The sequence below is a fragment of the Lipotes vexillifer genome, unplaced genomic scaffold (genome assembly GCF_000442215.2).
Source record: "Lipotes vexillifer unplaced genomic scaffold, Lipotes_vexillifer_v1.1 scaffold732, whole genome shotgun sequence".
Taxonomy (NCBI): Eukaryota; Metazoa; Chordata; class Mammalia; order Artiodactyla; family Lipotidae; genus Lipotes; species Lipotes vexillifer.
Window position 1 is genome coordinate 523,925 of NW_006792596.1, and position 14,955 is coordinate 538,879.

The 14,955-nt window shown below is 37.1% G+C and overlaps 1 protein-coding gene across 4 annotated transcripts in view; it reads left to right on the top strand.

The window, feature by feature from the left end:
* ATG5 (autophagy related 5) overlaps window positions 1–14,955 on the top strand; it is a 120,140-nt gene that overhangs the window by 34,221 nt on the left and 70,964 nt on the right. For all 4 annotated transcript variants that reach the window (XM_007465761.1, XM_007465763.1, XM_007465764.1 and 1 more), the window contains one exon: window positions 5,071–5,233. In XM_007465761.1, coding sequence (XP_007465823.1) covers window positions 5,071–5,233 — 163 coding nt within the window. The remainder of the gene's footprint in view (window positions 1–5,070; window positions 5,234–14,955) is intronic.

The following is a 14,955-nucleotide window of genomic DNA, read 5'->3' on the forward strand; positions in this document are numbered from 1 at the left end:
CATCCAAAAGATCTAAACAGACATATATATGCACACACACATATATATGTGTATATATATGAACAGGTATATATGTATGTTATGTATATGTATGTTCGTATGGGAATAACCAGTTAGCACATGAAAAGGTGCTCACTATCATCGGTGATCAGGGAAATGTGTATTAAAAACCAAAATGAGATGTTGATTCACACTCAGTAGAATGACTAAAATTAAAAATACAGTACCGAGAAAAAAGGAATTCCCTGGTGGTCCAGTGGTTAGGACTTGGCACTTTCACTGCTCTGGGGCAGGTTCAGTCTCTGGTCAGGGAACTAAGATCCTGCAAGCCACATGTGGTGCGGCCAAAAAAAAAAAAATTCTGACAGTACTAAGTTTGAGGAATGTAGTAACCAGAACTATCTTACATTGCTGGAGGGAGTGTAAAATTGTACTTTCATCTTGGAAAATAGTTTGGCAGTTTTTAAATAAAGTTAGACATAAACTTTCTGTATGACAACATTACTATTTCAAGGTATATACTCAAGAAAAATGAAAACATGTTCTCAGAAGACTTGTACGCTAATGTTCATTAGCAACTTTCTTAATAATAGCTAAAATTTGCATATAATCTTAATGTCTACTAACAGGGTTTTGGATTAACAGATGGTGGTATATCCATTCAGTTGTACACTACTATGCAATCAAAAGAAACTACAGATACATGCAGTAACAAAAATGAATCTCAAAAACATGCTAAGTGAAAGGTGCTAGAGTACACAATACCGCACATTGTATGATTCTGTTGATATGTGATTACATTATAGGCAAACCTAATCTCTGGTGATACAAATCAGATCAGTGGTAGCTGAGGTTCAAAATGGGGGAACTGATTGCACAGGGCACCAAGGAACTTTTTAGAAGGTGATGGTAATGTTCTATACCTTGTTTGGGCTGACAGTTATGCAGTATCAAAATTCATCTAACTGTATGCGTAAAATTTCTTCATTTGGCTGTATGTGAAATCATATCTCAGTAAGGTTACTTATTTTTAAAAGTTTATTGAGATGACACAGACTTGAGGACAGTCTTGGTCTCTGTCTTGTAGCGACAGAGACCAGCTTTAAGAGTACGGTGACATAAGAATATAAATGATATTATAGAGTTAAGTATAAGGACTTTGTGAACATAACCTAGACTTGGGGAGTAAGGGAAATTTCCTGAAGGAAATGATATCAAAACTGAATCTGAATTTTGAGGAGGATTTTTTTGGGGGGTAGGCATGTAGGTGGTTGAGAGATAGGCAAGGAGAGTGTGCCAGGCAGAAGAAATAGTTTGTGTAAAGGAACAGAAAAGAGAGTGTGGCTGAAAGAATGTCTGAACAGATGACAGATATTCAGGATCGTTGGAGCAGAGACTGTATGTGGGAGAGAAGGGAATGGAGAGGTTAGCAGAGAGAGAAATGATTCGAATGTTGAAAGCATTAGAAGTTTGCTTTTATCCTAAAAGTAGAACAGAGCAGCTGAGTGAGAAGACCAGATTTGCATTTTAGAAAGATCACCATGACTCCAAATGTGAAAAATGAATTAAAGAGGGTAAGATTTTGGGCATGGGATCCAGTCACGAGGTTTTTGAGAAATTTCACATAGTTGTTAATTTGTACTAGGAAAGTGGCATTGGGAATGTTGAAAGTGAATGGATTCAGATCTATTTAGGATGTAGATTCAACAGAACTTGATTGGATGTGGGAGACGGGGAGAAGGAGGAATCAGCAGTACATGGGAAATGTTTTTTTGTTTTGCTCTATTGTCATAATAGAGCTTGTAATATTATTATTAATAGACTGAAAAGGCTTTTTTTCCCACTAACTTTGTAAGTAGTTTTAGTGTTTCGTTTAGTGTTATTTGGTTATCTCTAATGCGTCTGGACATACTCCAGACTGCCTGGATTAATATTTTAATTAAAGGACACAGGTAATAATATATAAGTAAATGGAACCTTTCAGGAAAAAAGTGAAATTAGATCTAGTTTATTAGAATTCTGACTTGGAAGATTAATGAAAGCAAGTAAACATGGTGTTAAAGTCGCTGCCTTTATTTGCAAGAATTTGGACTGAAAAGATATGCACTTAAACACAACTGCTCATGTATATGAGAAGAGACTTAGAAATGTAATGTAACAAATCAAGATTCTGCTTGTAATTTTATTGTGAAGCTTTCAAAAGAAAGATTTCCCACCCCAGCCCAAGCTAATCATGGAAAGAAGAGCATTTCATGAGTAGAAGCTGTGGGGGCTTTGGTTGAGACATCTGACACTGTATTCATTGCCACAATTAATTCAACTGCTGTGACTGCCTAAGCAGGTATCTCTGTTTTTCTGTCACTGCTCTCATGCTTCCCCTGAGTTCATTTCATTAAAGAGTTCATCTGGAGATAGGGCATTCTCTGTTGAAGGGTAGGTGTACAAACATGCACTCTCTTAACAGACCCCCTCTTTTGCTATAAAGACTAGGCATTTGGAATTGTCAGCTATCAATTATAGGTGTCAGCATTGGTTAAGTTTAGAAACCTGCAAAGCAGTGGAAGTCTGGGAAAAGGAAAACCTCAGTACCTTCTTTGGTTACAAGAGCCATTGAAGGAATTAGCAGCCTATGCTGATGCAACACTAAAACATGGCGGGATTTTTTTCCTCCTGATTTTTCAAACCAGTGGCTTGAGAGATCCTAATTCCTTTTTTTCATAATCAGCTTGTATACAATTTTAAGAAATTCTAACGGTATTTAAGCTTAAATAGGTCATAAATTAAAGTACATGAAGGTAATATTTTCTTTGGAATATGAACTTTTATATTTTCTGCCACTCATTCATAACCAAAGTGGATAATTAGCAGTGTAGTGAACTGTACAACAGGGGTCCCCAGCCTGTTAGGAACCGGGCCGCACAGCAGGAGGTGAGTGGCGGGCAAGCGAGCGAAGCTTCATTACCCCCTGAACCTCCCCCGCCCGCCCTCCCGCCCAAATCCCTTCCCGGGAAAACCGGTCCCTGGTGCTGAAAAGGTTGGGAACTACTGTACAATAACTGAAAAAGCCCTTCTAGACTTCCCTGGCGGTCCAGTGGCTAAGACTCCGCCCTTCCACTGCAGGGGGTTCTATCCCTGGTTGGTTGGGGAGCAAAGATCCCACATGCTGCACGCCTAAAAAAGTAAAAAATAAAGAAAGCATTGGTCCGAAAAAGCCCTTCTAATTTTATAGATCAAGTATAACAAAATTGAAATTTTCTTAAATGATAGTGCTAATCCTTATCATATTGCTAATCCATTTGACTGTAATAGAATTGATATGATGTACACTTAATTCTTTGTCCTGGTCAGGAATCCAGGGTAAATCCCTTCAGTCTAGCTGATTCAAAGCAAGTACAGCTGATTGTAAAGTTGCTTAAGGCAGGGACACTCTCTCTGCTGTCCATATCCTCTCTCATCTTTTAGTTTTATCTGTCCCTCATATTCTCCTTTTGCCTTTTCATTCTTAAGACATTTTATATTTTCTCCTATTCTTTGCCTTTGTGTGCCTGTGTTTGAAAGTATCCATCTTAATTCTTTATGGACTTCTAGTTCAAGAGCACCATGAAACTGGAATCCATTTGTACCTAGAGAGACAATTTGATTGTCTCAGCTCTTTCCTTCTGCTCTAGGCAACTGTGACTAGCGGGTAGTTATATAGTGGCTTACCATTTACTCAGCAGAAACTGTGAGACTGGATTCTATGAAAATAGAAGGAGGTGTGACTGATTATTTGTGTTTAAAAAATATGCTTTAGGAGATAGCCATAGGTAGTCAAGTGCCTTTTCCTTTGGTAGGAGGGCATCTATGGTAAATTTCCTAATCATTCAGGAGCTTTCCATGACTTGGATAATTGAATGTTGTCTATTAATAACATGAGTAGGCTATAACTAATGCTGTTTTCTACCATTATTATTTGACTCCATTTTTATTAAAGGACTTATAGAACAATGTCTTTTTTTGGTAAGATAATGTTCGAATATAATCATTAAGTACATATTTAGGTCTTAGGGAGGAAGTGGTATTGCATGGTGGTTTAAGAGCTGGGACTGTTGAGTCAGACTAATTCTGGCTCCACCACTAGCAAGCTGTACAATTCCATCCACTCCCAGAGCTTTATTTATATATTTTTTATCTGTAAAATAGCAATAACAATAGTGTTTACCTCAAGAGTTGTTAGGAAAATTAAGTGATTTAATCCATATTAAAGTCTTAGTACAATGTCACATACTAAGCGTTCAGTTAGCTATTATTGTTAATATCTTTCTTTTTTCTCGGTGAAAAGTACATGTCATCTCATTTACATTACTGCTTATTTATCCAATGATCATTGCCTCAACTGCCTAAAAGATTCAGTGAAGGTAAAGAATGTAAATTTAGCTATTTGACCTTACATTTTAACAGCTTTGTTAAGCTCTAATTGACCTAAAGGAAACTATGCATGTTAAAAGTGTACACTTTGATAAGTTTATACTGCAGTTTATATATTTGTTTACCTGTTGACACTTAGGTTGCTTCCTGTGTTTTTACTGCTACAAATAAAGCTGCTGTGAACATTCATGTACAAGTCTTTGTGTAGACATATGCTTTTATTCTTCTTAAGTAAATACCTAGTTGTAGAATGACAGGATCAGATGGTAGGTGTCTGCTTTTTTAGAAGAAACTACCAAACTGTTTTCCACAGTGTTTGTACCATTTTACATTTCCATCCACATTCTTGACAATACTAGGTATGGTCGGTCAAAAAGCTATTTTTAAAATTCTTGCTCTTTCATATCTTTTTTCATGTTGTATAAATGCATACCATATCACATAAGGATTATTTGGGAAAAGTGCAGAATATGCCAGACAGCTAAAGATTTTTAAGTTAATTTAAAAAAGTATTTGGAGTTATACTAAAATCTCTTTATTGCAAAGGTAAGAGGTGGTTTGCTTAAAATATTGGAAAATTGCAGGAGATAACAGTTCTTTGAAGAGCTAATTTTGTAATGTGTGTACCTGTTTTATATGTGTATTTTTTTCTTCCTTTGATAGAGTTTTCCAGAAAAGGACCTTCTGCACTGTCCATCTAAGGATGTAATTGAAGCTCATTTTATGTCTTGTGTGAAAGAAGCGGATGCTTTAAAGCACAAAAGTCAAGTAATCAATGAAATGCAGAAAAAAGATCACAAGCAACTCTGGATGGGTTTACAAAATGGTAAATATAACAATGTTTAATTTCATAATACCACTTTATGAAGTATGAAGTAACTATAATCCTGTGAGTAATTGGTACATCTTAGGGTTGGTGATACAAGTTTAAATTCCAGCCTCTGTGCACAGAATTTCACAAAGAAGCTACCTTTGGTCATACCTTTCTTACATTGTACCCTTCTAGCATCCCTTTCTTCCTGGATTCCCTAGCATTAGACAGATTGCTTTGCCCATAATATAAGATAGTATAAACTTCCTGTGTTTAGCTTCTGGAAAAAGTGCCCTTAGTCCTAGTCACAATCCCTCTGGAATTGCAACTGAATACCCTGTGTATGTACCAAAATACCTCCGCCTGGGTAGGGCACAATCTCTAGTCTCTGCTTTCTCAGAACAGGAAGCCTTGCTTTGTGCTCAGATTCTCTCTCTCCTGGCTGGGATTTAGAAAATACGCTCAAGGAAAAAGCTGAGGGGAATCTGCAATTTACTGATGTATTCTTCTTCTCTTAGCCATCATAGTTCCTTAATCTTGCCTGCATTGATTGCCCTCCAGTGCCTACACACAGTTCTGTATGCAGGCAGTTCTCAGTTTGCATGGGTCAAATATGCATGAATTTCAGTTAACATGCTTTAGTTAAATAATGCCAGTTCCCCAACAATGTGGCTCAAATTTCGTTTGTCATTGTGTATTAACTGTGAATAATCACATAAAGTACAATTACGTAAGAGTCAGCTCTTCGGTTCAGTCATTATGTAACAACAGATACATGTCATGATCAGTGACCGGTCACTTTCTTTGAGTGTCTGTCAGTGAATCCTCATTATGCCGCTGTTATTTAATTCACTCACAGACAGCAAAGCATGCAGTTGTGTTGCCTCCTTGTGTCCATTGATAACCCCACATAACATTTTGTAAAACTGGATAATTGAAAGAGGGAATTAGCCAAGAAAGATGAAAGTGTAGCAAAGAAACAAAAAGTGATAATGCTGGAAGAGAAATTTGAATAGAAGGTAGTGGAATTATAGAAGACATAGCTAACTGTGGGGCTGTTGACACTACCACCATTTGAGAGGCTTTAGATATGCAGCCCCAGGAGCTTAGTGAAGGCAAACTCTTCCACACAAATGAGGGAAGTGGTTGTGATGAAAAGGATGAAGTTATCCCAGAGGGAGTGATACTGGCAAAAATATCACATTAAAGGAACAGGGATATCTCATGGTGTTGAAAGTGCAAGTAACATGTTTGAAGTTGATCCAAACTTAGAAAGGAGTATGATAATTTGCCAAAGTTTAGGAAAGATGCTTGCTTGTAAGAAAGCAGGCACTATTCAAACTGTGCTTAAGATTTTTACAAATAAAGCACTTTAATTCTCCATGTTTCTAATGCTTTAATTAGTGTACTGTTAACCACAGTACTATATAAATATTAGTTTTATTTACTTTTTTCATTTTCCTGTACATTTATAACCATCAGAGTTTTTAATATTTTGACAATTTTCTAAAAGATCACAAAACAATCATAAATTTTCCCATTAACTATTAAGATCACTTTGCATGGTTTTATGTTGCATGGTAATTTTTCCAGTCCTGCACTACGGTGCAAAGCAAGGACTGTCTGTATTTTGTCCATCTTCGATAGTTGTTTTTGGACAAGGCGTTGGTACAATATAAGCTGCTCTTTCATAGCAACAACTAGAATAAGAGAAGACCCCTCTTTTCCCCTTAAAAAATTTTTTTAAAAATGTGATACAGTTTTATCTTTTGGACTGTATCATTACCATCTCGCAGAGTTGTCTGTAGTTATTTAGTATTTATTAAACTTTCATTATGCAAAATACAGGGCATTATCTGTGACTTCATTAGTACACAAGGTACGTATTTTATGACAGTGTGTCCTGTAAATTAAATTTTCACATTTCTTTTAAGTTTCTTAGATTTGACCCAGGTTACATGGAGTTGCTCCTTAGTTTCATATTTGTACCTCTGATATTTCTCACTTAGGTTGTAAGGTTTGCAAAAGGAAGGCACCAGGCCTTTCACTTCATTTATATTACTGAGTACACATATTCTTATTAAGTGATCAAAAGAGTTTACAACCCCTTAAGAAGGTGTACTTTTTCCTTTTCCTGGCTGGCTATTTGTAGATGAAGTGACATTTTAGGAGGCTTGTGAATAAGAGGATTGCTTAAATGGAAGAAGACAGGAATGTTCTAAAGAGAGAAGAGATCTGAGAGTAATTTGTCTTCAGAATTTAAGTAAATAATTTAGATGAACTTTTAAGTAGATGTTCTTGAAATCTATTGTGAGCATGGTGAGTCAGCTATAGAGAGCCCAGGGATTCAGCAGAGGATTCTAAAAATGATTGAACTGTTTCAGTTGGGACATTAGAGGATTAGTTATGGAGGGTGATGGGTAAGAGTTGTGGAAATAACAAAGGTGTGGTTTTTAGTCTCAGCTCTTCTGGTAGCTCCTTAGGGCAAGTCACTCAATCCCTTTTAGCTTCAGTTTCTTTATCTGTAAAATAAGAGAATATCTGCTATGGTTTCCTATAAATGTTTTTAGAAGCTTTAACGAAACACTATACAGTTTATGTGAAAGTGTTTGAAAGGAAGTAAAGCTGTCTTGATAAAAAGAATTATTGAGAAGTCACTTTGAGACTCGAGAACAGGGATTGGCAAAAAGTGTGGTCCCGCCTGCCGATGCAGGGGACACGGGTTCGTGCCCCGGTCTGGGAAGATCCCACATGCCGCGGAGCGGCTGGGCCCGTGAGCCATGGCCGCTGAGCCTGCGCGTCCGGAACCTGTGCTCCGCAGCAGGAGAGGCCACAGCAGTGAGAGGCCCGTGTACTGCAAAAAAACCCCACAAACAACAAACAAAAAGTCTGGTCATGAACAAACAAAAAGTGTGGTCATGAGCCAGCCACCTGTTTTTGTAAATAAAGATTTATTAGAACCCTGCCACAACAATTCATTTATATAACATCTATGGCTACTTTCATGCTACAACAGCTGAGTTAAATAGTTGTGATCAAAAATACAAACAACCCAATCCAAAAATGGGCAGAAGACCTAAGTAGACATTTCTCCAAAGAAGATATACAGATTTCCAACAAACACATGAAAGGGTACTCAACATCACTAATCATTAGAGAAATGCAAATCAAAACTACAATGAGGTATCACCTCACACCAATCAGAATGGCCATCATCAAAAAATTTACAAACATGGGCTTCCCTGGTGGTGCAGTGGTTGAGAGTCCGCCTGCCGCTGCAGGGGACATGGGTTCGTGCCCTGGTCTGGGAGGATCCCACATGCTGTGGAGCGGCTGCTGGGCCTGTGTGTCCGGAGCCTGTGCTCCGCAGCGGGAGGGGCCACAGCAGTGAGAGGCCCGTGTACTGCAAAAAAAAAATAAAAAATAAAAAATCTACAAACAATAAATGCTGGAGAGAGTGTGGAGAAAAGGGAACCCTCTTGCACTGTTGGTGGGAATGTAAATTGATACAGCCACTATGGAGAACAGTATGGAGGTTCCTTAAAAAACTAAAAATAGAACTACCATATCACCCAGCAATCCCACTACTGGGCATATACCCTGAGAAAACCATAATTCAAAAAGAGTCATGTACCACAGTGTTTATTGCAGCACTATTTACAATAGACAGGACATGAAAGCAACCTAAGTGTCCATCAGCAGATGAATGGAATAAGAAGATGTGGCCCATATATACAATGGAATATTACTCAGCCATAAAAAGAAATGAAACTGAGTTATTTGTAGTGAGGTGGATGGACCTAGAGTCTGTCATACAGAGTGAAGTAAGTCAGAAAGAGAAAAACAAATACCATATGCTAACACATATGTATGGAATCTTAAAAAAAAAAAAAAAGGTTCTAACGAACCTAGAGGCAGGACAGGAATAAAGACACAGAGGTAGAGAATGGACTTGAGGACATGGGGAGGGGGAAGGGTAAGCTGAGATGAAGTGAGAGAGTGACATGGACATACATATACTACTAAATGTAAAATAGCTAGTGGGAAGCAGCCGATTAGCACAGGGAGATCAGCTCATGCTTTGTGACCACCTAGAGGGGTGGGATAGAGACGCAAAAGGGAGGGGATATGGGGATATATGTATATGTATGGCTGATTCACTTTTGTTATACAGCAGCAGCTAACACAACAATGTAAAGCAATTATACTCCAATAAAGATGCTAAAAAAAAAAAGGTCAAAAAAAAATAGTTGTGAAAGAGACCATGTGGCCCACAGCTTAAAATATTTACTCTCTAACCCTTTTAGAAAACATTTGCCAGCCTATAGAAGGTAGATTAAACCAACAGCTTGTATTTATCATTGATCTAAAGCATGACTCAGAGTGTCACACATTCAGAACTTGGTATAACTTAACGTATCAGACTTAGTCTAATAACTGCCTTCATTGCTATTTTTTTATATAAAAAAATATATTGTTTTGTAAAATTCCTTTTTTCCTGTTTTTGTCTTAGCTTATATTCTTGCTTGGATATATGACTATTTTAAAGTTATTTTTATTAATTTAACTTTTATTAAATTACTTTTCAAAATGAGTTTCATTAAATCCAACTTAAAATGGTATGTGGTTAAAATATATTTTGTTCCTTCTTTTAGCTATAAATTATTTTTGTAGCTATTATGTTTGGTTTTATTGGTACTGCTAATGATTAAGTTCACACACTCAAAATCCTACATGGTATCCTGTGGAGACCTTGATAGTTTATTTTCTACTTTGTAAAATTGAAATATACATTTAGAAAATCTTTGGCTGGGTCGAGGTTGTTTGTAGAAAATATATTTTGGGGTAAAATGTTGAATATTGGGCTTCCCTGGTGGCGCAGTTGTTGGGAGTCCGCCTGCCGATGCAGGGGATGTGGGTTCGTGCCCCGGTCCGGGAGGATCCCACATGCCGCGGAGTGGCTGGGCCCGTGGGCCATGGCTGCTGGGCCTGCGCGTCCGGAGCCTGTGCTCCGCAACGGGAAGAGGCCACAACAGTGAGAGGCCCGTGTACCAAAACCACCCCCCCCCCCAAAAAAAAAAATGTTGAATATTACCTACATTAAGGTAAATTGGTGAAAGGTGGGTATAGTAGTTCATTCTGTCCCTTCTGCCTAGAATAACCTTTCCCTCCCTTTTTGTCTATTTAATTCTTAATGTTTTAATGCTCACCTGTCTTGTCACCCTCTAAGTGAAAACTTCCCTGTTTCATTTTTTTTTTAGCCAACAAACTATTTATTGAACATCTGATATGTGCCTGACACTATGCTAGGAGCTAGTGATCATCCAGCAGTGATAGAACAAACATGAATCCTGTTTTTGTGAAGCTACAGCCAAGTGGAGGCAGAACTATTTATATTTTCATGCTCTCATGGCTCCTTGTCCATTCATATGCATTCTTGCTCTCATAATTCACTCTCTGGTATAGTTATGGTTTATGTATTCTGCTAGAATATAAATTTCTCTTGGTTAGAGTGTATCATTTATTTTCTGTATCCCCAGCACCTAGTGTATTCTTAGGCATAGAATGAACAAAATAAATATTGACCGAGTGACTCCTTTATTTTAATCCTATGTAGTACAACAAGGAAATACTGTTAACAGCTTTTTATAAATAGATTAATATTAGTATAAAATAGAGGAAGTACCTTTAAAATTTTTAATTATGGAAGTGGATTTTATGTTTAAGAATTTTTCCATCCAGAAGAAAGTCTTACAGATTTGTTAGGGCAAAGACATTTCACCTGTTGGTTAGTGTAATTGTAAACTGGTCAGAATTGAGAAAAAGCAGATGGTAAATTTATTTCATTCAGAACTGCACCTGTACAGCATAGCAACTAAACGATTTAAACAATTTTTGAATACTTTCAAATGCTAATTTTAATTTTTCAGATCTCTGTGAAAGAGAAATAAGAAAAGCTTTTGAAACCAAGAAAGCTCATTTAAGACATACTGTGCCTTTCAGTGTTTTTTATGGGTTTTCATTTTAAATATAAAAGTATTTAACCTCCTTGTGAAACAAAGGTAATGACCACAAAAAAAGAGAAGAAAGTAACATTTTTATTATTTATGAGGCACTTGTCACTATATTTGCAGGCTATTTTCTATTAAATGTCAGGAGGTTTTTCTTATAAGCTAGAGATTTGAGGAAATCTCTAAAAAATATTTTTAACATAATATATGACTTAGTTTTCAGCTTTGATTTTCTGAGTATACTAAAAAAGAAAAGATGGCATCAAATAAATTCCATAGACCTTCAAATAAATGCAAGTTTTCACTGCTAAATATTGAAAATTTACATTGTTTATAAAGTATGGTTAATCCTTTTGAGCTAAGTAATTTTTTAAAGAAATCAGTTATTTGGTAGTGTACCATTTTAACTTAAAACTGGTTTTTAAAAGGACATAGTGGTTAGCTTAAGGTGAATTTTACGATAAGTCATAGCATTTTGAAAATTCTTTTGTTTGGTGGGTGATGCAAAAGAAACGCAATGGTTCTAACAGGCTTATAGGATAGAGACAGTTGGGTTGTGATTGCATTGCTTTGTTTTTATCAGTTGCAATATAGTAGTATAAGTAATGGACTGAGAATCTCTTGGTCCGAGAAGGAGCATTGGGTCATTAACATATGCTCCAAAGGAGCATTGATCTTTCTTTGCTTATCTCCTGTTGGTTGTGTGACCATGGCAGATCATTCTTCTGAGATGGAGTTTCCTTATAAATGTCAAGGTGATGATACCTCACAAGACTCAGATTCAAAGACTGTACAGTGGTAATCACTTACACCTGAATTCTGGTGATTAGATATTCTTGATTCCAGAGGATTTCCTGGAAGAATAATTATTTATTTCTCTCACTCTCTCTCTCTCTCTCTCACCCTCACCCCGTCTTTCTCTCTTTACCTCTCCCTCTTTTTCCCTCTCTTCCTCCCTGGTCCTTTCAAGCAGGACTTAGGTAAAAGGCAATAGATAACTTTCTAAAAATAAATGTGGTGTCATAGAAAGACTACTAAAACAGAAAGACAAGAGATTTTTGGACTTAACTCTGTATCTTGAAGCTTCCATTTCTGTGCTGTTATCACAGTGTCAGTACTGTTCTAATGTGTAGGTGGTGTGGAAGATTACTAAGTAGAACTGTCAATAGGAAGCATAAGTATTCTTCTTGAACCTTTTGTCTCAGTGAAAGGTCACTATTTGGTAAGCTTCCTTTCTTTAGAAAAACTCAGATGTTTATCAGTCATGAGAACACTGGGATCACATTGTATAAATAAGAGCAAAGAAAATAGTGTAATGAGCATCCACATACCTATCACCCATCTCAGCAGTTATCAGTAAGTATATGGTCAGTCTTGTTTCATCTGCTCTCACCCCTCCCCCACTTTGAGTTTATAGAAATTTTCATTCTTTAATCTAGCGCTACGAATATTGCTCACAGATTTATATTCTTCACAGACTTTATACTCTGTTATTTAATCAAGTCTTGGAAAGAACAATCATTATACGAGAGTTATGCCCAGATCCTGATAGTATGGATTAGCCAATTATAAGAATCTACCACATGCCAGGCACTGTGCTAGGCATAGGGGGCGCTGGGGTGAGTATGACAGCCGTGGTTCCTTCCCTCAGAGTTCACATTCTGGTGGGGGAGGCAGACGTTAAACAGATAGCCTTTAAATAATTATTACATTTGTATCTTGAGTTATAGAGGAAGGGATAGAGAGCAGTGTGGTTGTGATGAAAGTGTTCCAGGCACAGGGAATGATGTAGGTTAGGCTGAGAAGGAGAAAAGAGCTTAATAAATTCTCGGGGCTCTAAGAAGGCTATTCTTTTTTTTTTTTTTCAAAATCAGTATTTTATTTAAGGGGTACTTTTACTTCCTTTAAGCAAATCTTTAAAGCCATGTTACTTGGACTTCCCCCTTCAAGCCTCCTGTGGTTCTTCTGTGTTTAATCAGTGGTTCTCCAAGGCCTCAGTTTTCTTTATAAGGCTCCAGAAGGCTATTCTGACTAGAGCACAGTGATTGAGAGTGGCAAGTAGATAACACTGCAAATTGGATAGAGGACCCTATCTATTCAGGGTCTGATAGGACGTTTTAGTGATATTGAACTTAATCTCCAGGGACTGAGGTGAGGTAGATAGGGGACTGCTGAAAGATTATAAGCAGGGATATAAAGGAATCAGATGTTCTTTTTTAAGTTATCTCTGACTACTGTATGGTTAATGAATTAGAAGGGAACAAATATGGAATTAAAAGGCCTAGTCCATTCCAGTGGTAGGTAGCAGATGAATTTTTCAGACTACAGGACAGTCTTGAAGATAGAGAGAAGTGGACGGTTTTGAGAAATATTTGAGGTGTAGACTTGCTAGGACTTAGTATTTGGTTGAATGTGGTGGGTAATAGAATGAAAACTGTCATAGTTGGTTCCCATTTTAGAAACTGTTGAGTGTGCCTAACTACACTCATCCAGCTTATAGACACCCAGAAGGAGATCTTTATCATTATATTAAGATAAATCATTTTTTTGGTATCCAGTACCTTAATACTGTCATAAAAAGAAACATGGTCACTTTGATGCTATAAGTATTTTAAAATTTATGCTGATTTCTACTAATTATTGTTTTACTTTCTGAATGCTCAAAAACATTCTAAAACTTTGCTAAAGATTGACGTCAGGCTTACCAGTTGATAAAAATCCATTCATAGTTTTAGGTTGAAGCATTTGCCTGTCTGCTGACCTCAGGCACCTCTCTCATTTTCCATTGTTTCATAAGATTATTGGCATTGGTTTTGTAATCCTATCTTTAAGTTCTTTTAGTGTCCTCTGAAGTAATTTTCCTTTGTCTGAAGACTTGCGTTAATTTAAAGCAGAGTACCTACTGTTATGTCTGAATATGTCATTTTTATTTTAGCTAAGTCTTCACACTTGCTTCTTTGAAAATCATTCTCTTGTTGAAGAAAATGGAAACTAAACAGAAGTTAGATAGTTTAGCTTTCTCTCTGTCATCTCTTAATATGATAACCATCTTTCCCAATAATGTTCTCCATGCGTTCGTTCTTTCTTTGCCAAACATGGTTTATAAAGCTCATTTTGTTTTTCCTCCTCTTTTTTTTTTTTTTTTTTTTAAATAAACCTAATCTTGTGCTTGGTGTTGACCTTCCTGCCACTCTTCTTACATACTTACATACTCCTTTTATTGGTCAGGATTCTCCAGAGAAATAGAATGAATAAACACACACACACACACACACACACACACACACACACAGATTTATTATGAGGAACTGGTTCATGTGATTTTGAAGTCTTACAAGTCCCACAATCTGCCCTCTGCAAGCTGAAGACTCAGGAAAGTCAGAGGTGTAATTCACTCTGAGTTTCAAGGCCTGGGAACCAAGGATGCTGCCTGGTATAAATCCCAGTTCAATGGTAGGAAAAGACGAGATGTCTCAGCTCAAGCAACGGGGCAGGAAAAAGGGGGGCAGATTCCTATTTCCTCTGCCTTTCCTTTGGTTCTCTTCAGGTTCTCAACTGATTGGACGATGTCCACTCACATTGGGGTGGGCAGTCTACTGAAATGACACATATTCATATGCTAATCTCATCCCAAAACACCCTCACAGGCACACCCAGAAATAATGTTTAATCTGGGCATCTGTGGCCAGTCAAGTTGATGCATAAAATTAACCATCACATTCCTGC